We start from the raw sequence: 23,420 nt of genomic DNA on the forward strand, positions 1-23,420 counted from the left end.
GGGCCTGGTCATCAAGCACATGGATGTTCACTCTGAACCCTACTGACACCACCTGTTAGCTCTTTGTAATGGCAGTGACCTGGGGTTGTGGGTGGAGCCTGTATCTGTGAGTGTAGCTTGATGGTGCTGGGTGGGGTATGTGGTTAGTTGGTGGGGGGGAGTGACTCTCTTTGAGGGGTACTGCAGGTCATGTTGCCTCACCAGCTAACTCCCCCCCACCCCCAAGGGCGGTGAGTTATATGGCCCCACGGTGCCTGGGCCCGGGGGCCTGGCTCCACCAATGTTTGGGGCCGGATCTCTCTCCCGGCCCTGCCTGCCACCCTGGGCGATTTTAAAAGGCCCGGGGGTCCCTGCTGCCACCACCAGCAGCGCAGCAGGGTTAAAGCGACTTCCTGCCCATCCTCGCTCCATGCGGTGCGCCACTCAGAGCCCGCCCCCCCCGCACTCCCTCCTACACCCCAACCCCTGGCCCATAGCCCGCACCCAAATTCCCTCCCAGAGCCCACACCCCCTCCTGCACCCCAAACCCCTGCCCTAGCCCAGAGCCTGCACCCAGCACCCAAACTCCCTCCCAGAGCCCACACCCCTCCTGCACCCCAACTCCCTCCCAGAGCCTTAGGCAGGTGTGTCTGTGTGTGGGGCGGGGGGGACGACGACAGGACTTTGACCCGTTCTGGACACCACCAAAAGTTATACAAATCTGCCCCCACCATCACCCCAGGGTGACCCCCACCTCCTCACTCCAGTCCCATGGCTTGTTTCCATGACACGCAGTACTTCACTTTTTGGCACAAACAGGGAATGGCCCAGTCGGCAGCTGCTGAGCCCTCCCATGGCCAGACTAGAACCCAGGAGTCCTGGTGCCCAGCCCTGATCTAACTCGCTAGACCCTCTCCCACTCCCAGAGCTGGGATAAAACCCAGGAGTCCTGGCTCTTAGCTTCCCCCCCTTCAGCCACTAGACCCCACTGCCCTCCCAGAGCTGAGATAGAACCCAGGAGTCCTAGTGCCCGGCCCCTCCTCCCAGCCCCTGGGCTGAGCTGCCCCCCGCCTTTTCTTTACTTATGGCCCCGCCCCGGTCAACACCCCCCTCCCCAGTGTTCCTCATCTCCGGCTAGCTATTGGCTGGTAGCACTGCCACTCACAGAGGAAGGGACGGCCACAGGAACAGCGGGACGGGGGAGCACGGACAGGCGGACTGACCCAGATCGCAGGGGGACAGCGGGACAGAACCAGGGACGGATGGAGAGATAGAGGGGTAGATACAGGGTTAGACAGAAAAATAAAAGGGCAGATACAGGGATAGCTAGAGGGGTAGATACAGGATAGATACAGGGGTAGATGGATAGATACAGGGGTGGATAGAGGGGTAGATACGGGGGTTGCTGGATAGATACAGGGGTAGATAGAGGGATAGATACAGGGGTAGATGGATAGATACAGGGGTGGATAGAGGGGTAGATACGGGGGTTGCTGGATAGATACAGGGGTAGATAGAGGGATAGATACAGGGGTAGATGGATAGATACAGGGGTGGATAGAGGGGTAGATACGGGGGTTGCTGGATAGATACAGGGGTAGATAGAGGGATAGATACAGGGGTAGATGGATAGATACAGGGGTGGATAGAGGGGTAGCTAGAGGGAGAGATACGGGGTGGATAGAGGGATAGATACAGGGGTGGCACAGAGCTGCATAGCAAGAATCAAGAATTCAGGGATAGGTAGAAGGATCCCAGTGTGGAGAGGGTCCCAGGGCTGTATAGGGGGGAGCAGCCCACGACCCCTGGGCCAGACAATGGGCTGGGGGGGACCATGGGCCTGTGCCCCCCTGTTTGTGCTGCTGCTGCTGGCAGCTGCGGGGGGTGAGCGGCACCGGGCCCCCAGGCGGAAATGCCCCATCGTCTGCAGCTGCACCCAGGACAATGCACTATGTGACAGGACAGACGGGGTCCCCCGAGGACTGCCCCCCGACATCACCTCCCTGTAAGATCCCCCAGTAGCCCTCTGCCACCCCTGCACCCTCCTCCTCACCGCCCTGCCCTGTCACACCATCCCTTGTTACTTGCAGCTGGGGTTGTGATTCGATTCTGGTTCTGATTCAATGGCGCTGGGTTTGTTGGTCATTGGTGCCAGTGCTGTTGCTGTGGCTAGTTCTGGTCTATTTACCTGCTTGGCAGCTGCTGAGGCTGGGGTGGGTGACTGCACTGTGTCGGGTGGGACACTGGTGTCAGCCCTGGTACGGGGCCTGGCGAGAAGCCGATTCTGCCATTGGTTCTGGTACTGGTTCAATGTCACTGCTGGTATTTCTGCCACTTGGATGTTGGTGCTGGTTCTGGTTTGACATTAATGCTGATTCTGGTATTGGTTCCGGTTCTCATAGTGATTCTGGTTTGACACTGGTGCTGGTTCTGTTATTGTTTCTCATTTGATATTGGTTTTGGTTCTAGTTCTGGTTCTGGGAGCAGTTCTGATTTGATGTTGGTGCTGATTCTGGTATTGGTTCTGGTTCTCATAGTGATTCTGGTTTGACACTGGTGCTGGTTCTGGTTCTGTTATTGATTCTCATTTGATATTGGTTCTGGTTCTGGGAGCAGTTCTGATTTGATGTCGGTGCTGGTTCAGGTATTGATTCTGGTTTGAGGTTGCTGGCTGTTCTGGTTAAGGTGTTGGGCCATTCACTAGCTCCACTACAACTCTGCACCTGGGGTGGGCATTTGGGCTGTGGCTGGTTTGGGTTGGATGGTGCTGGTGGCCTTGCTCATGATGTCCCCTTGGGAAGGCTCTGGTGCTGGTTCTGGCACTGGTACTGGTACTAGTCATGCTTTGATAGTGGTGCTGGCTCAGTGCCGGGAGGCTCCTGGTTCTGGCTTGTACAATTTACACCTTGTTTCTAGTCTGAAATTGTCTAAATTCGACTCCCAGCCCTTGGACCGTGTTAGATTTTCCTCGGCTGGACTGAGGAGCCCGTTACTAACTCTCTATTCTAGCCGGGGATCACGTCACCCCTGGACCTGCTCTGTGCTGAGCTACAGCGATGGAGCTCCTGGACTTTTCTGATCTTTTAATCATCCTCCTGGCTCTTCTCTGACCCCTCTGCAATTTATCAACCTCCTTCTTGAACTGGATACAGGAGTCCAGCCGTGTTCACACCAGGGTCCTCTCTGGCCCTACTCGAGATTCCTCTGTTTATGTGTCCCAGGAGCCCCAAGGCAATGGAGAAAGATAAATGATGCTCTTCAACATTATCACCAACAACGTGGAGGGAAACATAAAACCACCCCCGATTGATACTCATCAATCCCCGTCCTTCCGTCCAGTCGCTATATAGGTTATAGACCCGCCTTCACGGCCCCTCTAAAGCGGGTTGGTTTTGTCACCAGCGCAGCCTTCCTCCACCCCGTGACATGCCGGCACCTCAGGGTCTGTCCGGGGCTCTGAAATGAGTCCAATTATCAGCCACCTTTTTCTGATTAACGTCGTCCTCCCAGCTGGTTTTAGCTCGGGCCTCCAGGCTCCGCCTCTCAGTGGTGCTGTTGAACCTGGGTCTTGGCAGGAGGCTGGTGCTGGTTCTGGTTCTGTGTTGGCTCTGGATCAGCTTTGGATTTGCTGTTGGGACTGGTTTGAAGTCGGTTCTGGTCTCCTGTTAGTGCTGGTTCTGTTCCTGATGGCGGTGCTGGTTGTGGTCAAAAGTTGGTGCTGGTTCTGGACTGGTGGTGCTGGTGCTGGTCTGATGGTGCTGGTTCTGGACAGATGGTGCTGTTCTGATGGTGCTGGTGCTGGTCTGATGGTGCTGGTTCTGGACTGGTGGTGCTGGTTCTGGACTGGTGGTGCTGGTCTGATGGTGCTGGTGCTGGTCTGATGGTGCTGGTTCTGGACTGGTGGTGCTGGTGCTGGTCTGATGCTGGTGCTGGTCTGATGGAGCTGGTTCTGGACTGGTGGTGCTGGTCTGATGGAGCTGGTTCTGGACTGGTGGTGCTGGTCTGATCTTGGTGCTGGTGCTGGTCTGATGGAGCTAGTTTTGGACTGGTGGTGCTGGTCTGATGGTGCTGGTGCTGGTCTGATGGAGCTGGTTCTGGACTGGTGGTGCTGGTGCTGGTCTGATGCTGGTGCTGGTTCTGGACTTGGTTCCTCTCCTGGCTCTGGAGCTGCCCATGGTGCTGTGCTCTCTCTGTGGGAGTCCTGGTGATGGGCACAGCACCAGTGCTGGTGCCGGTTCTGACCCATAGGCCCCTCACGCCCCGTCTCCCCTCCCCAGGTCCCTGGTGCGATCCGGATTCACTGAGCTCCGAGAGGGAAGTTTCCTGCAGACGCCGTCCCTGCAGCTGCTGTAAGGAGACCAACACCCCCAACTCACTAGTGTGCAAGAGAGAGCCACATCTGTGCATGGCAGCCCATGGGTGCGGGGAGAGTATACGCATGAAAATGGGTGTGTGCTGGTCAGTGTGCACGGGGAGGTGAGTGTGCAAAGGGGTATGTGTCAGCCAGTGCACATTGGAAGGTGAGTGTGCACATGGATGTGCTCTAGCCAGTGCACATGGGAAGGTGAGTGTGCAAATGGCTGTGTGCTGCTCAGAGGGGGCAGTCTGGGGGTGGGGGGGGCAGGCACTCACCATTATCCCAGGAATGCTCACAGTCCCCAGCTGGCATTGGGACCTTGTTGGCCAGATGCCGCCCAGACACAGCGAGAGACGGGCCCTGCCCCACAGAGCTCACCATCTACAAAGACACAGGGGGCAAGGGGAAACTGAGGCACGGAGCAGGGAAATGACTTGCCCAAATTCACCCAGCAGGTCTGTGGTGGAGCGAGCAAGAGAACCCAGGAGTCCTGGCTCCCAGTTCCTGCCCGCTCTAAGGCTCCACTCCGCTTCTGGAGCCATGACAAGGCTGTCTGTGGGGTGGGACTGAGGGGGGTCAATAGTTTGGGCTCTCGGCGGGCGCTGACTCCCCCTCTCTCCCCAGCTTGTTCACGTCCAGCACCCTTGGGCTGATCAGGGACGATGCCTTCGTGGGACTCCTGCACCTGGAGTATCTGTGAGTGTGTGAGAGGTGGGGGTGCAAGAGGGAGTCTGCACAGGGGACTTTGTGGGGGGAGGGGAGCAGCGGGCACACAAGGGGTGACCCACTGACAGAGTCTCCCCTCCTGCCCCCTACAGGTTCATCGAGAACAACAAAGTCGGCTCCATTTCCAAGAACGCACTGCGGGGCCTCAAGGGACTTGTGCATCTGTGAGTGACCCCCCCCCATGGCCACTGGCCCCCCAGCATCAACAGACCACAGTGACCCCCCTAGTCTCTGGAAACCAATGGACCCTGGGGACCTCACCAGCCCCCCAGCACCGACAGACAACAGTGACCCCCCCAGCACCCCAACACCAGACCCCAGGGACCCCTGTGACTCTGACCCCCTCGGCCCCACAACACTCCCACCCCAACACTGACAGACCCCCCCCCAGGAACCCCCTGACATCCAGCCCTGATATCCCCCTGCGATCCCTGAAACCAGAGGTCACAATCCCTTGGCACTAACACCCCCCTCCGAGACCCCAACATCAGCCTGATGTGACCCCCCCAAGGGGACCCCTCCCCCTGACACTCCTGTCACCTCTAAAATGAGTCCCCCCAATGGGACAACCCCCAAGGGAACCCATCCCCACACTCCTCCCCCACCCATTGACAGCCCCCCTCCAGTGGAACCCCCCAGCCCTTCCCCACACACACTGGGACCCCCCCTGTCCCCATGGGATCCTGCCCCCTGCCCTGTGGCCAGATGGGAGCGAGCGCTCCCCAGGGGCCCTCCCCATCTCTGACATCTCCCCCCCCTCCAGGAGCCTGGCACACAACCAGCTGGAGACGCTGCCGCGCCACCTGTTCCGGGGCCTGGACGCCCTCACCCATGTGTGAGTGGGGGGGCAGAGGTGGGACTGGGGGTCAGGAGTGGGGGAGGTGATGGGGAGGAGGGGTGGGGGGTAGAGATGGGCAGAAACGAGGAGAAGGAAGAAATGAGGTGTGAGGAGGGGGCAACAGCAGGGGAGGGGCAGAGGAGGGCCTTGCTGTCTGGCTCCGGCCCCCCTGCCCCATGTGCCCCGGCCCCACACGGCCCCACGCGGGGCGATTCTCCCACCAGGGACCTGCGGGGGAACCCCTTCCACTGCGACTGCCGGATCAAGTGGCTGGTGGAGTGGCTGAGCAGCACCAATGCCAGCGCAGAGCTGGGCGAGTGCCAGGGCCCAGCCGAGCTCAACGGCACCCGGCTGAGCCAGCTGCAGTTCCAGGACTTTGACTGCATTACCACCGGTACGGGACCCCTGAGCCAGCCGCACCCAGCCCCGGGTAGCCAGCCCCGTGCGGTGTTATATGCGGCTATTCCCCAGCTGCCCCACCCCAGAAGTGGCTGCATCTCAGCGCCGGGTGAGCCGTCCCTGTGTGACATTATGTGCGGCTGTTCCCCAGCTGCCCTGCCCCAGAGGTGGCTGCATCTCAGCACCGGGTGAATCCATTGGAAGGGAAAATGCTTCTTAGCTCATGGCCCTCATTACATCTCAACCCAATTCCTGGTGAGACACAAACTGCTCCATACACAGCCCCCGGAGCTGGCTGTGTGAGAAGCCTCAGGACTCCTGGGTTCTATCCCCAGACCCAGGAAGGGAAGGAGGTCTAGTGGTTAGAACAGGCGGGGGGCTGGGAGCCAGGACTCCTGGGTTCTATTGTCTCAAGGCTGGCATAGGAAGCAGAGGTGAGGGCACAGCTGGGGATGAATCCAAGCACCCAGCTGTCTCCCAGCCCCGGTCTAACCTTCACCCCCCGCCAGCGCTGGCGCTGTTCCAGTCGCTGCCCTTCCAGGCGCTGTCGGTGGAGCCGTTCTGGTACCAGGGGGAGCAGCACGTGGCCATCACCCAGCCCTTCGCCGGGCGCTGCAGCCTGCTTGAGTGGGACCACCTGGACGGGGCCTTCCGGGCCTACGCCTCCATCAACGGTGAGCGAGGGCCCTGGCCTCCCTGCGTGCCCCCGGGGATACCCCAGAGCCCCCCTGTGCTCCGCCTCCCCCACCATGTGCTCCGCCCCCCCAGCGCCCCCTGCATCCCACCTGTGGGGATACCCTCACAGCCCCCCTGAGCCCTGCCCCCAGGGATACCCCCCTGTGCTCCACCTCCCACCATGCCCCCCAGCGCCCCCTGCACACCACCCACAGGGATATCCTCACAGCCCCCCTACTCTGCTCCCCACCATCCTCCTCACAGTGCCCCCTGCACCCCACCTGCGGGGATACTCTCACAGCCTCCGTGAGCCCTGCCCCCGGGGATACCCCAGAGCCCCCCTGTGCTCCTCCCCCCCCACCATGTGCTCTGCCCCCCCAGCACCTCACCTGCGGGGATACCCTCAAAGCCCCCTGAGCCCTACCCCCAGGAATACCCGAGCCCCCCTACTCTGCTCCCCACCATCCCCCTCACAGTGCCCCCTGCACCCCACCTACGGGGATATCCTCACAGCCCCCCTGAGCCCTGCCCCCGGTGATACCCGCACAGCCCCCTGCTCTGCCCCCCACCATGCCCCCACAGTGCCTCCTGCACCCCACCCACGGGGATACCTCCAGTGCCCCCCTGTGACCACACTGACACCTCCATCAGCGGTGATTGACAGATGTCCCCCCCCTACACACTGCCAGATACCCTGCCCCCGACAGCCCAGAGACCAGACACCCTGGAGACCACATCCCCAGACAACCCCCTCCCCCCACCGAGATCACCCACCCCAGGCACCCCTATCTTCAGACCAGCCCCTAGCTGCCCCTTTTCTCCCCGCTGGGCAGATCCCCTGACACTCCTTAACCCATCTCCCCACCCCAGGGACAGCCTCCCCCCAAAAACCCTCCCCCTGTGCAGCCTCCCTGAACCCCTCTCCTTCCCTACACCTTTCTTTCTAACCTCTGACCCCCTTGGGAAGCCCTCTGATCCCTGCCCCCTTGGGCAGCCCCCCAATCCCTGCCCCCCTTGGGCAGCCCCCCTCACCCCTGCCCCCACAGGCTCGTCGCCTGTGGCCTGCAAGCCGCTGGTGGTGGAGGGGCGGCTGCTGGTGGTGCTGGCGCAGCTGGCCGGGGGTTCCCATGTGTGGCGCCGGGAGGAGGCCTCGGGGCGCTTCGTGCGGCTGCAGGAGCTGGGCCCGCAGCGCATCCGCAAGCCCAACGCCCTGGCCAGCTTCCGGGTGGACGGCGACTGGTTCCTGGCCGTGGCCGACAGCTCCAAGGCGGGCGCCACCACACTCTTCCGCTGGGGCGGGCGCGGCTTCTACGCTCACCAGGCCCTGCACGCCTGGCACCGCGACACCCACGTGGAGTTCCTGGAGCTCGCCGGCCGGCCCAGCCTCATCCTGGCCAGCAGCTCCCAGCGCCCTGTTGTCTACCAGTGGAGCCGGCCCGGCCGTGCCTTCCTACGCCACACAGATATCCCTGACATGGACGACGTCTACGCCGTTAAGCACTTCCGCCTGCGCGGGGACGTCTACGTCTGTCTGACCCGCTTCATTGGTGACTCCAAGGTCAGCACCCGGTGTGCCCCAGCGTGCCCTGCGCCCAGCATGTACCTCCTGTTCCCAGCCTGCCCTACGCCCAGCGTGCCCCCAGTGCCAGCATGCCCTACACCCAGCATGCACCCCGTTCCCAGCATGCCCCCAAAATGCCCCTAGTGTACCCTGCTAACAGTGCTCCCAGAATGCCCTGTTCCCAGCACGCTCCAAGTGGTCCAAGCATGCTCTGCTCCCACAATGCTCTCTGTCTCTGCTCAGTTGCTCCCAGCATACTCTTGACTTTGCCTCTGCCCCCAATATGCTCCCATCATGCGCTGCTCCCACTCAGCCACCCCCATCATGCTCTTCTCTTGGCATGCTCTCTGTTCCCCATGATGTCCCCTGCCTCCAGTCCGGCATTACCCATAGAATCTCAGGGTTGGAAGGGACCTCAGGAGGTATCTAGTCCAACCCTCTGCTCAACCCCAACTAAATCATCCCAGCCAGGCTTCTCATCCACTGTAATCCCCAGCTTCTCTGCCCTGCTGGCAGTTCTGGCATAACCCACAATCCTCTCTGCCTCCTCAGGTGATGCGCTGGGAGGGCTCCATGTTCCGGGACGTCCAGCACATGCCATCACGCGGCTCCATGGTCTTCCAGCCACTGGGCATTGGGAGCCACCGCTATGCAGTGCTGGGCAACGACTACTCCTTCAGCCAGGTGTACCGCTACGATGCCCGCTCGGGCCTCTTCGTCCGCTTCCAGGAGCTGAACACCAAGGCGCCCCGCTCTTTTGCCCACCTGGCCGTCCACCAGCGAGACTTTGTCTTCGCTGCCAGCTTCAAGGGAGACACGCAGATCTACCGGCACATCACCATCGACCTGAGTGCCTGAGCCCCGCGCCGGGGCAGAGGGGGGCGCAGAATGGGACGCAGACAATGCGGGGTGCAGCACCAGCCACCGGGGGCGCAGAACGGGACACAGACAATGTGGGGTGCAGCACCAGCCACCGGGGGTGCAGAACGGGACGCAGACAATGTGGGGTGCAGCACCAGCCACCGGGGGCGCAGAATGGGACGCAGACAATGTGGGGTGCAGCACCAGCCACCGGGGGCGCAGAACGGGATGCAGACAATGTGGGGTGCAGCACCAGCCACCGGGGGTGCAGAATGGGACGCAAACAATGCGGGGTGCAGCACCGGCCACCGGGGGCGCAGAACAGGACGCAGACAATGCAGGGTGCAGCACCAGGCAGGGCCACTGGGGGGGGGGGCACAGAGTGGGACACAGACATTGGGGGTGCAGTACCGGGCATGGCCATTGGGGGGGGCACAGAATGGAACACAGACAATGGGGGGTGCAGCTCCGGGCACGGCCACCGGGGGGGGGGCACAGAATGGGACGCAGACAATGGCGGGGGCAGCTCCGGGCACGGCCACCGGGGCGGGGCACAGAATGGGACGCAGACAATAGGGGTGCAGTACCGGCCAGAGCCACTGGGGGCACAGACCAGGACGCAGATAGTGGGGGGGTGCAACACCAGGCCACAGCCACCGGGGCGCAGAACTGGCTTCAGACAAAGGGGCTGCAGCACCAGCCAGGGTCACTAGGGGTGCAGAACAGGACGCAGACAATGGGGGTGCAGCACCAGCCATGGCCACCAGGGATGCCGACAGTGGGGGTGCAGAACAGGATGCAGACAAGGGGGAAGGGAGCAGGAGGGCGCTATGCCAGCAATGCCCACCGGGGGGGGGGGGGACAGCACCAGGGACCGACTTTTCAATCCTATTTTGATGCCAACCCCACCACCACCTTTTAAAATCGTTTCTGGCGTTGGTTAAGAGCCATTTTCCCCTGCTACATTTTTAAAAATGGATTTAAGAGACTTGTTTTTTCCCCACCCCTTGACAAAGGGTTCTGGTTAAGAGCCAGAGGCCTGTGGCTTTTTCAGCATTGGAGTTTCCGCTTCAATTGTGTCTTTTTCAAATTTTTATTCATTTACAATCCTCCTTAACTAAAAAAAAATTCAATTTTCAGTCAGGTCCTGCTTTTAAACCCATGAGTCATTCACAGAGTCGTTAAAGAAAAAACATTTGCTGCCTTTTTTATTCATTTCACGTTTTTTATTTCATTTCATTTTTAGCCTTTAAACCTTTGTTCCCATCGCCCATAAATTAAATGTTTGGGTTCAGTTACCGAGTCATTTGGTCTCATTTTTAAAATTCAAGTTAGTTTTATTTACTCTTTTGACCCCCCCCCGATAATGCCCTGTTGCTTTGATTCTGTCACTTTTCTCTGTACCAACATTTGCTAAGTTTCATTCCACTGTTTCTTTCCTTTTTAAAAAACAGTAAATGGAAAATTCAGGCACTCCCGCCCCACTTGCCCTTTGTTTTAGTTCCCGTTTAAGGGGGTCAGTTCAAACGGGGGCCTAGCCTGGCCCGTCATTCACACGGAGGTTTGGTTTTGTTTGCCTTTTTCCCCATTAAGTTGGAATTTTATTTACTTTTTTTTCAAATTAATTTGTCCTCGGTTTTTAATTTTGTTTTTAAAATAAAACTGTGATCAAGGCCCCCCCCAAGGTGGCGCATGGACTGGATTCTTAGCTGCTGGCCCCGGGGGCTGAACCAGGGCAACAGGATGCCAGGCTAGATAGGCCCATGGGGCAGATGGGAGGGGACAAGCTGCCGGGCTGCGGAGGCTGCTCCGGAGGAAGGGAGGCTACGGGACTAGCTAGGCCCACTCTGGGGTAACTCAAGACTTGACAGTCCAACAGGCCTCAACCTCAATGGGCTGGTGAATTTTAACCCTTGCCTCCCCTGCTGGTCAATAACCAGCAGTTTCAGTGACAGGCACCCCATCCCCCCTACCTGGGGCAGTAGGGACCTCGGGGGTGCCTGCGGAGCTAGTGCCCATGGTGGGATGGGGGGGGGCACACAGGTTGGAGGCAGCTGCTGAAAAATCAGCATTCCTCTGTCCCCCTCCCCCAGACCCGCCCAATACCCCCTGCCCCATTACCCCAGCCAGAGCTCTGTAAATAACACCGTATATTGTCCCTGTGCTGCTGTGATTGAGGGGGGGGGGGCAGGGGGGGTAGAGTAAAGACAAGAAAAGGGGAGACAGCCAGGCCTCCTAGGTTCTACCTCCAGCTCAGGGACGGGGTGGGGTCTAGAGGTTAGAGCAAGGCAGGGCTGGGAGCCAGGACTTCTGGGATCTATCCCTGGCAGGGGAACAGCATCTAGTGGTTAGAGCAGGGGGGAGCCAGGACTCCTGGGCCTAAGGGATTTAGCTATTACAATGCTGAGTACGGCAGCACCGACCTTGCCAGGGCCCCCTGCCCCCACTGCCTGTGACCGCACGTTTGGCACCTCAGGCACTGGCTGAGGCCCGCAAGAGCCAGCAGGCTGAGTGGAGAGGAGCCTAAAGTAGCCAATAGGAAGTGCTGAGGAGAGGGGTGCGGCTGGCAGGGAGAGCAGTGCCCAGGGGCTGTTGGCTGATGCCATCTGGCTGAGTCCCCTGTGCCCCTTCCTAGGGCAGCCCTTAGTCCCGCCCCCTTTGTTCGCCAGCACTGCTCCCCTTGCTGAGAGGTGGGGGACAAAATCACTTTCCCCTGTGTGTGTGGGGTGCTTGATGGCACCCTCAGACTCCCATGGGCCTTCTGACTCTGCCCTTGAGGGGCCTGGTTTCAGCCAGTCCCCTTCAGGTCCCTGCCCCCCAGCTTTGGGGGACAGACCGCAGGTTCCTGGCTTCTGGCACAGCGTTAACCGTTTCGCACCACTGAGGTAACAATGCAAAGTAGAGAGAGAGAGAAAAACTGGCACACAGGCTCCCTACAGTTCCAGAACATTCCCCTTGGCCCAGCGGCTCTGCCAGCAGTCCCCCTACCAGGCCAGGGCCTGTCTTACCCCCCGCCCCCCACCTTCAGCCCTGTGGCTCCAGCAGGCAGCTAGGCCAGGGTAGAGCAGGTTCCCTGCGGCCTGCAGCCAGGGAGAAAGGATGTGCAGAGATGTTGCCCAGCTACCCGCTGGGTACCCATCCGTGGGCAGGTGCCGTGACCATCTGGGGCAGCTGTAAGGGAAGCTATGATGGCAGGGCAAGGGCAGTTTAACCCAGGCAGCCCCAGAGACAAGGCAGCCACCGTTTAGCCCGGGCTGCTGTGTGGCATAGGGAGCTAGGCTCCCAAGAGCGCTGGTGGCCAGCCCCTGGCGCCCCATCTAGTGGGACCTAGGCGAGCTTGCCAGGGCTGCGAGAAAAGGATGCTAGAGGGCACTAAGGAGAGCCTCCAAGAGCTGGAAACCCCTCTCCCAACCCCGTCTTCCCCTGCGGCACGGGGGGATTGGACCCAGGCTCCCCAGGGCCAGTGGAGTGCCCCGCCCACAGGGTTACATGGAGGGCAGGAGGGCTGGCTGCTTGGCTCGGGGAGCGCTTGCTGGAGCAGTGCTGCCTGTGCGAGCAGCAGGCAAGGGCCCACCTTGAGGCAGGAGTTGGCACAGATCAGCTGAGTGGGGGGCAGGATGCCCGTGGTTCATCCCATGCCCAGCCCCCAAACCAGGGGCCCCTTGGGCCTTGCTTGGCCAGTGGTTAGGTGCTCGCTGAGTGCAGGGCCTGGCCCCCAGGCTTCTGGCCAGCCCAGCCAGGGCTTCACCAAGAGTTCGGCCAACTCATCGTGTTTTCATGGGACACTGCAGGTTCCTCGCACTCTGCTGAAACCAGGACATTTCCAGGGGTTCTCCTGCTGGTTATCTGCTCCTCAGCCACTGTGGCCTTCCCTACACCAGAGCCAGCGCCCCCTAGAGGGGGAGAGGCCACTTAGCTCCCATCCAGGCCCAGGGCAGGGAGGTAGACGGCACCCCCTAGAGGGGAAAGGCCCCTTGTCCCATTCCCTGCTCGCCCTCAAGTCAATCAGTCCTGTCCCGCCCGGCCAGGGCCAGATGGGAGCTGGCGCCCCCTAGAGGGGAAAGGCACCCATGACTCACTCAGAGTTTCAAGGTCAGGAGGCTTTTATTCCACAGAGTGGAAAGTTCAGTTAAAAAAACTTCTCCCCCTCCTGCTTCCCCAGATCGGGGGATGGGGGGATGGGACGTCCCAGCAAGGAGCCAACGCCCTGGGCGAGACCTGGCACTGGGACCATCGTGGTTCAGCAGTTACTGGCGGTGCCTGCGGTGAGATAAGAGGGGAAGGGAACAGACCCGCTTACAGAGAAGCCATGGGAGCCATCTGTGGAGCTGGAGGGGTGGGGAGGAAACAACGCACTAGCCCCACATAGGGTCCCCTCCCCTCTGCAGCGCTGAGAGGTCTCTCCCACCAGCAGCCACTAGGGGGCGACACAGGGAAGGGAGAAGGGCCCCACAAGGATCAGGGTGACAAGTTTAGAGACCCCCTCCCCTCCCCGCAGACTCCAAAGCATCCCCCCAGTCCGACCAGGAAAGGGGTTGGGGAACTTACCGGGGGTGACGAGGTGAAGGGGCTCATTCGGCCGCCGGCTGAGGAGGGAGAGGGAGGGTTATGAGCATGGGGAACGTGACCCCCCCCCTTCCAACACCACGACCTCCCACCACGCCAGCCTTACGCCTCCATTCCCCCTCCAGCATGACCCTCCCCCCCCCACACACACCCCATGCCCCCTCCTCACTGCCCCACCCCCACTGTTTCCCCAATTCACACCACATGCCCCCAGCATCCACAACATGACCCCCCCACCTCTTCCAAAGTGTAGCATGACCCCTCCCTTGCACTCCCTAGACCCCACCCCCTACCTGGCTTTGCGGTTAAATTTGCATTTGCATTTTCCACCTGGGTGGGGGGGGGGAAATAAATAAATAAAAAAAGGGGGGGGGGATTAGACAAACTTGGGGGAAGAGCAGCAATCCCCCCCACCCAGAAGCTGCCAGCCCCCCCATGGGATCAGGGCCTGGGAACAGTCCCCCCTTCCCCATCACTGCCCCCCCCCCACAGCTAGTGACAGATGCTCAGTGCAGACACCCCCAATCTCTTCAGGTGCCAGGACATCCCCACCCCACCTCCACCCTTCAGCTGCCGAGACACCTCCAGGGCACAGGGACACCCCCCTCCCCCTCACCTCACGGACACCGGCACACCCTCCCAGTTCTGAGGCCCCTACCTTCCTAGGGCCCTGGGACACCCCCATCCAACCCTCACCTGCTGGGTGCTGAGACCCCCTCCCCAGTTCCTGGCCCCACCCCACTCACTGAGCAGCACAATGATCCCCAGGGCACAGAGAATGCCAGCGGCGATCAGCCCTCCGAGTCGCAGGCGGTGCCAGTCTGGGGGGGGGGGGGAGGGAGAAGAGGAGCCGTAAGAGCCTGGCCTAAGGGGACCTCTAAAGCAGCTCCCTCTGCTGCAGAGGGGCTATGCCCCCACCCCCATGCTCCCAGATTCACCCCCCGACCCCCCACCCAACACCACATCCCCCAAATCCCCCCCACCCAATACCATGTCCCCTGAATCCCTCCCATCCCAGACTCCCCCATCCTCCCACACCCAGAACCCCCAGCCAGATCCCCAAATCCCTCTACCCCCATCCTCCTCCCACAGCCCAATCCATCCTCCCTCCCTCCCCCCTTGGTCCAGTGCGGGTTCTCCACAGCCCAGCCTAGGCTCCCCATGAGAGGGCAGGAGACTGGCTTGGCCAGTCCAGCCCCTCCCTGTCTGTGCCAGGCTCTGCCAGCAGGGTCCTGGCCCGGGGAGATGCCAGCGGAGGGAGATGGCAGGAGTGGCACTTACCATAATAGAAGGGGCTTGCTGGATCTGGCGTGGGGCAGAAAAGAAAGAGTTAGGGTCGTGAGGCCAGGACTCCTGTGTTCTACCCCCAGCTCTGGCAGGGGAGTGGGGTCTCCAGTGGGTTAGAGCAGGAGTGGGGGCTGGGTGTCAGGACTCCTGGGTTCCTTGGACCACTCCAGGCCGATATCCTTCCCCCAGCTGCTCCATTCCCCCTAGGCCTCTACTCTTCCCACCCCAACAGAGGCGTGACAGCCAGGCTGAAGTGCCCCCCCGCGAGTCCCCTCTGCTCCCTCCCGCCTCCCAGGGCAGCTCGGGACCATGCTGGCAGCAGTAGAGCGGAGGAGGGTGAACTCACCCATGGGGTGTTCAGCTTTCAGGACAGGAAACGCCGCTGAAAGAGAAAATAGCATTGGACTCCCAGCAGGGGGTGCTGTGGGGGGGCAGGGCAGGAGAGCTGGCAGAGGGGGCAGCTCCTGACTACTCCAGCCCCAGCCTCTTCCAGCAGGGGGCACTGTGGGGAGCGTCTCACCTGCCAAGAGCAGCAGGAGGCCGGTGGTGATTGGCTGCATCCTGGAACCGAAACTGGGTGGTGGGTCCCTACACGGAGAGACAGGGCAGTGAGAGCTGAGAAGTGGCCAGCACCAGAACTCCTGGGTCCCCCCTAGACCTCACTCCTGCCTGGGCCCCCATGTCACATTTCCCACCCCCCGCCAACCAGCAGCCAGCCCCCACCCTGGGGCCAGATCAGAACCAGTGCCCCCAAGAGGTAAAAGGCCCCATTCCCCCCTGCCCCCCCCAGCCAGCCCCCGCCCTGGGGCCGGATCAGAGCTGGTGCCCCCTAGGCAGATTTTGCTGTCAGTTGAGGGCGCTCGCTCTCTCCCCCGTCAGCTCTGGCTGTTCCCAGCTGGGGCCGTGGGTTTGTAACCTGCCGAGGTCAGTCAGCCAAGCGCACAGGGGCTCTGCCTGGGACCCCCCTGTGTAGCTGGGATACCCAGAGAACGGCCTGGAGATGGGGTATCCTAGCAACCAGTGACCAGGTGGCGCAGCCCAGTCAGCTGGTTCCGGCCCATGGGAGGACAATGGGCTGCGGAGAGAGGACCCCGGTGACCTGACCAGCTGGTTCCAGCCAGAGGGGAACAAAGGACAGAAGAGAGAGGGACCCAGTGACCTGTTCACCTGGGACGGAGGACAAAGGACAGGGGAGGAGCTGTTGGGGGAGAGGATATCGGATGCCCAGCTGGGAAGCAGGGGGCGCTGGGCTGGAGAGGGGGAGCAGGCAGAGCCCACCTGGATGCAGGGGAGACTGGGATGTGCTGTGCTGAGGGAGGCCAGGCCGGAGGCCCAGAGAACTGCCTGTGCTGGGTTCAGACACTCAATAAACCCTCCTGTGTTACCCTGGCTGAGTCACTGCAGGCTAGAGACCGGGGTTGCTTTGCTCCCTCTGGGCGTGGAGGCCCCGGGGGCCCAGAGCAAGTGGACTTCCTGAGGGGCCAATGCAACTGGCCAGAGACTGTCCACAAAGCCTGTGGGGAGGTGAGGAGCGTAGCCAGGGCTGGATCAGGACTCCTGGGTTCTGTCCCTGGCTCTGAGAGGGGAGTGGGGTCCAGTGGTTAGAGTGGAGGGTGGGAGGGGAGCTAGGACACCTGGGTTCCAGCCTGGCTGTGCCACTGTCTTGCTGCATGTCCCTGGTCAGCATCCTCCCCTTCTGCTCTGGGTGGCCCTTGGGCTGATGTCCCCAGTGCTCAGATGGGGGGGGGGGGGGGGCGCCAAGCCTGAGCAGGGCCAGGGCACACATGCCCCCATCATAGCAGGGCAGGAGGTCCAAGGGGGTGGCAGCCCCAACCCTGGCTGCTTAGTGCCTGCACCACATGGTGGAAAATAGGCTAATACTGGCAATGGGACAGGGAGCTCCTCCTCCAGCTCAGCATACCCCTCCCCCAAACCAGACACCCAGGGCCCCTTAGCCCTGCTGCCCCAGAGACTAGGCCGCCCACCCAGCCCCCTCCAGGCCAAGAGAGATGCTTGGCTGAGGGATGTCCTTAACCTACCCCCTTCTCTCAAGGATGTCATAGCAGCTGGCAGAGCTGGAATGTCCTTAAGTCCACCCCCCCACATCCTTAACCTCACCCCCTCTCCTAGGGGTGCTACACCTGCTGGCAGAGCTGCAGCCAGGCTCGGGTCCGTACCATTGGGATAGGGTGCAGAGGGAAGGACCGGGGGTCACCCCAACAGAGGACACAGTCCAACACCCCTGAACTGGGCCGGGATTGAGCCCTGCCCCACCAGCGTTGCATGGCCAGGGTTTGGCTCTGCCCCCGGATGGAGGGTGCCGCCCCCCCCCCCCCCCAAGGGCAGGGCTGGGACAGCTGGAGCCATTAAACTGCCCTGGTCAAGTCACCCCAGTAGGACGTCCCAGGGACTCAAGCCCCAGCTGCCCAGCCTGGGTGTCAGGATGGCCCCCAGCCACCACCTAGCGCGTCTCATCAGTAGGGCTCTGAGCAGGCCGATATCACGATCTCCCAGTAGAACTGGGGAAACTGAGGCACAGAGAAGGGCCAGGACTCACTCCAAGCTACCCACGAGGCAGCCCTGTCTCCAAGCGAGGGAGAACCCGCCCCGCCCCTGGGGCCGTTGTGCCAAAGGTGAATTCCTCTCCCGGATCCTCTGGCTAATCTGGATTTGTCTGGTTTCATCCACCAGCTGTCAGCTCCCGCTCAGCCTCTGTCTGCTGGGCAAGGGGGCCTGCTGCGCTCAGCTATCTCCTACCCTCCCTCCCAGAGCCAGGGATAGAACCCAGGAGTCCTGGCTCCCAGCCCCCCCCAATCACTCAGCCCCACTGCCCTCCCAGAGCCAGGGATAGAACCCAGGAGTCCTGGCTCCCAGCCCCCCCACAACCACTCACTCCCACTCCCCTCCCCACCCCAAGCCAGGGATAGAACCCAGGAGTCCTGGCTCCCAGCACCTCCCTCTTCTAACCAGTTGACCCCACTCACTTCTGGCTCCCAGCCCCCTCTCCCCCCACCACATGCCCACTAAACCCTCCCCCCAGAACGCTCCCAGCTGGGGCTGTGGGAGGGAGCCCAGGCCTGTGCTGGCAGGATTCCCCGGGGCGGATTCCAGGGTTCAGGCGCCTCCCCAGCCTGGGGCCTCAGCAGAGCTGGCGGAGCCCGCTGCACAGGGAGCCAGGCCAGGGTGCGGCCCATAGAAACCGACCTCCCAGGGTCCCCTCTTTCTGCCCTGCCCCAGAGATGCCTGGGGCAGCAAAGGGTCCCGCCCACCACAGCTCTGCCCTGAGGAGGGGAGGGGAGGAGGCTGGCTGGGTGCCAGGACGCCTGGGTTCTCTCCCCATTGCTGGCAAGAGCTGGGAGGCTGAGGGCTAATCGTGTTCCTAGGTGAGCCCCTAGAGCACCGACCGGTTACCCCCAGCTGCGGGGGGGGTATTACTCCAGTAACAATCCCAGTGAACCAGGCCTGGCTGGGGTCATTTTCATGCTGCGGTGCGACCCCCTCAGCCGGTACCAGGCATTGTTACCCCAGTGCCAGGCGCCTGCCCACTGGGACCCCAGAGCTGCCCAGAACAGCCACTGACTTGGGGGAGGGGCAGCCCCAGCCCCCAGGATCTTCTGAGGACATAATGGGAAATACTGCACCCTCTCTGGCCCCCACCAGGCACTACACAGACCCCTCCCCCCCAGATCAGGGCCCCCCTTCCCGCCAGGCCCCGCACAGACCCCTCCCCCTCCACACAGATCAGGGCCCCCCTCCAGGCCCCACATAGACCCCTCCCCCTCCCCCCAGATCAGGGCCCCCTCCTCCCCGCCAGGCCCCGCACAGACCCCTCCCCCTCCGCCCAGATCAGGGCCCCCCTCCTCCCCGCCAGGCCCCGCACAGACCCCTCCCCCTCCGCCCAGATCAGGGCCCCCCTCCTCCCCACCAGGCCCCACACAGACCCCTCCCGCTCCACCCACTTCAGGCCTCCCCTCCAGGCCCCGCACAGATCCCTCCCCCTCCCCCCATTTCAGGCCTCCCCTCCTCCCCGCCAGACCCCGCACAGACCCCTCCCCCCATTTCAGGCCTCCCCTCCCACCAGGCACAGCACAGACCCCTCCTCCCAGATCAGGGCCCCCCTCCCTGCCAGACACCATACAGACCCATCCCCCCAGGCACCACACAGACTTCCTCCCCCAGATCAGCAGCCCTCCTGTAGCATTGTCACTTGCTAGAGGGCAGATTATCCTCCCCACTTGACAGATGGGGAAACTGAGGCACAGAGCAAGGCCAGCCTGGGGTGCCAGCAGCCAAGCCAGGAATAGAAGCCAGGCATTCAGGCACTCAGCACATTCACCCTAACGCCCACTCCCACGGCAGCCTGTCCCACACCCAGACAATCTGCCCCCGGCAGCACAGCTACAGGTGGCAACTCCACACCAGGGCCAGGATCCCCCAGCCCAGTGAGGGCAGCACCAGGCGACTTACCCAGGGCAGAACAGCTAGGCACAGGCAGCACAGTTCAGCCCTCCCCTGGCTCAGCTGGTTAAGTAGGGCAGGGCCCAGACCACACCCAGGCAGGTGGGGACAGGTCTGGCTGCCTGGGCTGGGGGCGGGAGGAAGGGTTGAGCCTAGATTCTCAGCCTCAGCCAGCAAGGAGCCAATCTGGGCACCGCAGCAGGGATCGGGCAGCTCCTCGGGGGCTAGGCACCAGGGAGACGAGTGTGGAGGTCTCTGCGTGGTCCCCTCTCGTGTGTCAGTGCTGCAAAGCGTCAGAGTGGGAGCCAGGACTCCTGGGTTCTCTCCCCAGCTCTGTGAGGGGAGTGGGGTCTGGTGGGTTAGAGCAGGGGCAGCTGGGACTCCTGGGTTCTTGCCCTGGCTCTGTGAGGGGAGTGGGGTCGGGGGGCCCTGAGTTCCTGGCTGGTTGTGGGTAACAGAATTGCAGGATTATGCAGCGTGCTAGAAGTCAACATTCAATGAGGGATTCCTGGGCGAGCAATGGCTGCAGGTTGGGAGTGAGGAGCGCTGGCAGGGCAGGGCAGGGCAGGGCTGGGCTGGCAGGGGCTGAGGGGTGGGAGTGAGGGACACCAGCAGGGCTGGGCCGGTGGGCTGCTGGTCGGGAGTGAGGGACACCAGCAGGGCTGGGCTGGCAGAGGCTGTGGAGTGGGAGCGAGGGGGGCCGGCAGGTCTGGGCTGGTGGGGCTGCAAGGTGGGAGTGAGGGACACCAGCAGGGCTGGGCTGACAGGGGCTGTGGGGCGGGAGCGAGGGGGGCCGGCAGGGCTGGGCCGGTGGAGCTGTGGGGCAGGAGTGAGGGGGGCCGGCAGGGCTGGGCCGGCAGGGGCTGCAGGGTAGGAGTGAGGGGGGCTGGCGGGACTGGGCCGGTGGGGCGGGAGTGAGGGGGGCCAGCAGAGGCTCCAGGATGGGAGTGAGGGGGGCCGGCGGGGGCTGCGGGTCAGGAGTGAGGGGCACCAGCAGGGAGCCCAAGGCTGGGAGCAGGTCCCACTTGTCTGTATGTTCAGGACATTCCCTCCCAGCTCCGTATTTGCCGTTCCCGGACGCTGACGTTGCCCAGCAGCGAAAGCCCTGGCACAGCCTGGCCCCCGGAGATAAAGGGGGGGAGCGGTGCTGCAGCTGATGCTGGGAAAGGTTAAAGAGCTGGTGATGGGCACCTCCAGCCCTGCCATGGGGGCGCCAGCAGCAGGACTGGGGACCTCCATTCACTTTAACAGCGGGACCTGGTGTGGGCAGGATGGATCATCAGCTGGGAGCCAAGTATCAGGGGGTAGCCGTGTTAGTCTGTATCTACAAAAACAACAAGGAGTCTGGTGGCACCTTAAAGACTAACAGATTTATTTGGGCATAAGCTTTCGTGAGTAAAAACCTCACTTCTTCGGATGCAGACTCCTGGGTTCTCTCCCCAGCTCAGAGTGGGGAGTCAGGGTCTAGGCATAGGTGCTGGAACTTGGGGTGCAGGGGATGCTCCAGCACCCCTGGCTTGAAGTGGTTTCCATGTTATTCAGGGTTTACAGTTTGGTTCAATGGCTCTCAGCTCCCCCACTATACACATTGTTCCAGCGCCCTGGGGCCTAGTAGTTAGAGCAGGGACAGCTGGAGTCCTGGCTCTAAACACTAGAGCCCAACTCCCCTTCCACAGCTGGCAGGAGAACCCAGGCTCAGCAGGGGCGCTGTGCTGCAGGGAGCGGGGTGGGGGCTCAGCAGGGGGCACTGTGCTGCAGGGAGTGGGGCGGGGGCTCAGCAGGGGCGCTGTGCTGCAGGGAGCGGGGTGGGGGCTCAGCAGGGGGCACTGTGCTGCAGGGAGTGGGGCAGGGGGTTAGCAGGGGCCGCTGTGCTGCGGGGAGTGGAGCAGCGGGTTAGCAGGGGGCGCTGTGCTGCAGGGAGCGGGGTGGAGGGCTCAGCAGGGGGCGCTGTGCTGCGGGGAGTGGGGCAGGGGGTTAGCAGGGGGCGCTGTGCTGCGGGGAGTGGGGCAGGGGGCGCTGGGCTGCCGGGCGTGGGGCAGGGGGTCAGCAGGGGGGGCTGGGCTGAGGGGAGTGGGGCAGGGGTTAACAGGGGGCGCTGAGCTGCGGGGAGTGGGGCAGGGGGTCAGCAGGGGGCACTGGGCTGTGGGGAGCAGGGTGGGGGCTCAGCAGGGGGCGCTGTGCTGTGGGGAGCGGGGCGGGCGCTCAGCAGAGGACACTGGGCTGCGGGGAGCGGGGCGGGGGCTCAGCAGAGGACACTGGGCTGCGGGGAGCGGGGCAGGGGGTCAGCAGGGGGCACTGGGCTGCGGGGAGCAGGGTGGGGGCTCAGCAGGGGGCGCTGTGCTGTGGGGAGCGGGGCGGGCGCTCAGCAGAGGACACTGGGCTGCGGGGAGCGGGGCGGGGGCTCAGCAGAGGACACTGGGCTGCGGGGAGCGGGGCAGGGTGTTAGCAGAGGACACTGGGCTGCGGGGAGCGGGGCAGGGGGTTAGCAGAGGACACTGGGCTGCGGGGAGTGGGCCGGGGGCTCAGCAGAGGACACTGGGCTGCGGGGAGTGGGGCAGGGAGTTAACAGAGGACACTGGGCTGCGGGAGTGGGGCAGGGGGTTAGCAGAGGACACTGGGCTGCGGGGAGTGGGGCAGGGAGTTAACAGAGGACACTGGGCTGTGGGGAGTGGGGCGGGGGCTCAGCAGAGGACACTGGGCTGCGGGGAGCAGGGTGGGGGCTCAGCAGGGGGCGCTGTGCTGTGGGGAGAGGGGCGGGCGCTCAGCAGAGGACACTGGGCTGCAGGGAGCGGGGCGGGGGCTCAGCAGAGGACACTGGGCTGCGGGGAGTGGAGCGGGGGCTCAGCAGAGGACACTGGGCTGCGGGGAGCGGGGCAGGGAGTTAGCAGAGGACACTGGGCTGTGGGGAGTGGGGCGGGGGCTCGGCAGAGGACACTGGGCTGCGGGGAGTGGGGCAGGGGGTTAGCAGAGGACACTGGGCTGCGGGGAGTGGGGCAGGGGGTTAGCACAGGACACTGGGCTGTGGGGAGTGGGGCAGGGGGTTAGTAGAGGACACTGGGCTGTGGGGAGTGGGGCAGGGAGTTAGCAGAGGACACTGGGCTGCGGGGAGTGGGGCAGGGAGTTAACAGAGGACACTGGGCTGCGGGGAGTGGGGCAGGGGGTCAGCAGAGGACACTGGGCTGCGGGGAGTGGGGCGGGGGCTCAGCAGAGGACACTGGGCTGCGGGGAGCGGGGCAGGGTGTTAGCAGAGGACACTGGGCTGCGGGGAGTGGGGCAGGGGGTCAGCAGAGGACACTGGGCTGCGGGGAGCGGGGCGGGGGCTCAGCAGAGGACACTGGGCTGTGGGGAGTGGGGCAGGGGGTTAGCAGAGGACACTGGGCTGCGGGGAGCGGGGCGGGGAGTTAGCAGAGGACACTGGGCTGCGGGGAGTGGGGCAGGGGGTCAGCAGAGGACACTGGGCTGCGGGGAGTGGGGCGGGGGCTCAGCAGAGGACACTGGGCTGCGGGGAGTGGGGCAGGGGGTCAGCAGAGGACACTGGGCTGCGGGGAGTGGGGCGGGGGCTCAGCAGAGGACACTGGGCTGCGGGGAGTGGGGCAGGGGGTTAGCAGAGGACACTGGGCTGCGGGGAGTGGGGCAGGGGGTTAGCAGAGGACACTGGGCTGCGGGGAGCGGGGCAGGGTGTTAGCAGAGGACACTGGGCTGCGGGGAGTGGG

The 23,420-nt window shown here is 62.8% G+C and overlaps 2 protein-coding genes across 2 annotated transcripts; one reads left to right on the forward strand and one right to left on the reverse strand.

The window, feature by feature from the left end:
* Positions 1 to 1,129: 1,129 nt before the first annotated feature.
* LOC101939846 (leucine-rich glioma-inactivated protein 1) lies at positions 1,130 to 10,690 on the forward strand. Its single transcript, XM_024109483.3, has 9 exons — positions 1,130 to 1,984; positions 4,257 to 4,328; positions 4,961 to 5,032; positions 5,155 to 5,226; positions 5,826 to 5,897; positions 6,125 to 6,294; positions 6,809 to 6,973; positions 8,021 to 8,532; positions 9,088 to 10,690. The coding sequence occupies exons 1-9, from the start codon at positions 1,797 to 1,799 to the stop codon at positions 9,391 to 9,393; spliced, it is 1,629 nt and encodes a 542-aa protein (XP_023965251.2). The 5' UTR covers positions 1,130 to 1,796; the 3' UTR covers positions 9,394 to 10,690.
* Positions 10,691 to 13,481: 2,791 nt separating this feature from the next.
* Positions 13,482 to 20,308, reverse strand: FXYD3 (FXYD domain containing ion transport regulator 3). The gene is made up of 8 exons (XM_005279498.4): positions 19,717 to 20,308; positions 15,770 to 15,837; positions 15,596 to 15,631; positions 15,244 to 15,267; positions 14,709 to 14,783; positions 14,256 to 14,292; positions 13,945 to 13,982; positions 13,482 to 13,656 (listed from the first exon to the last, which is right to left on the reverse strand). The coding sequence occupies exons 2-8, from the start codon at positions 15,807 to 15,809 to the stop codon at positions 13,637 to 13,639; spliced, it is 270 nt and encodes an 89-aa protein (XP_005279555.2). The 5' UTR covers positions 15,810 to 15,837; positions 19,717 to 20,308; the 3' UTR covers positions 13,482 to 13,636.
* Between the last annotated feature and the right edge of the window lie 3,112 nt (positions 20,309 to 23,420).

Source organism: Chrysemys picta, chromosome 20 (genome assembly GCF_011386835.1).
Source record: "Chrysemys picta bellii isolate R12L10 chromosome 20, ASM1138683v2, whole genome shotgun sequence".
NCBI classification, from domain to species: Eukaryota; Metazoa; Chordata; order Testudines; family Emydidae; genus Chrysemys; species Chrysemys picta.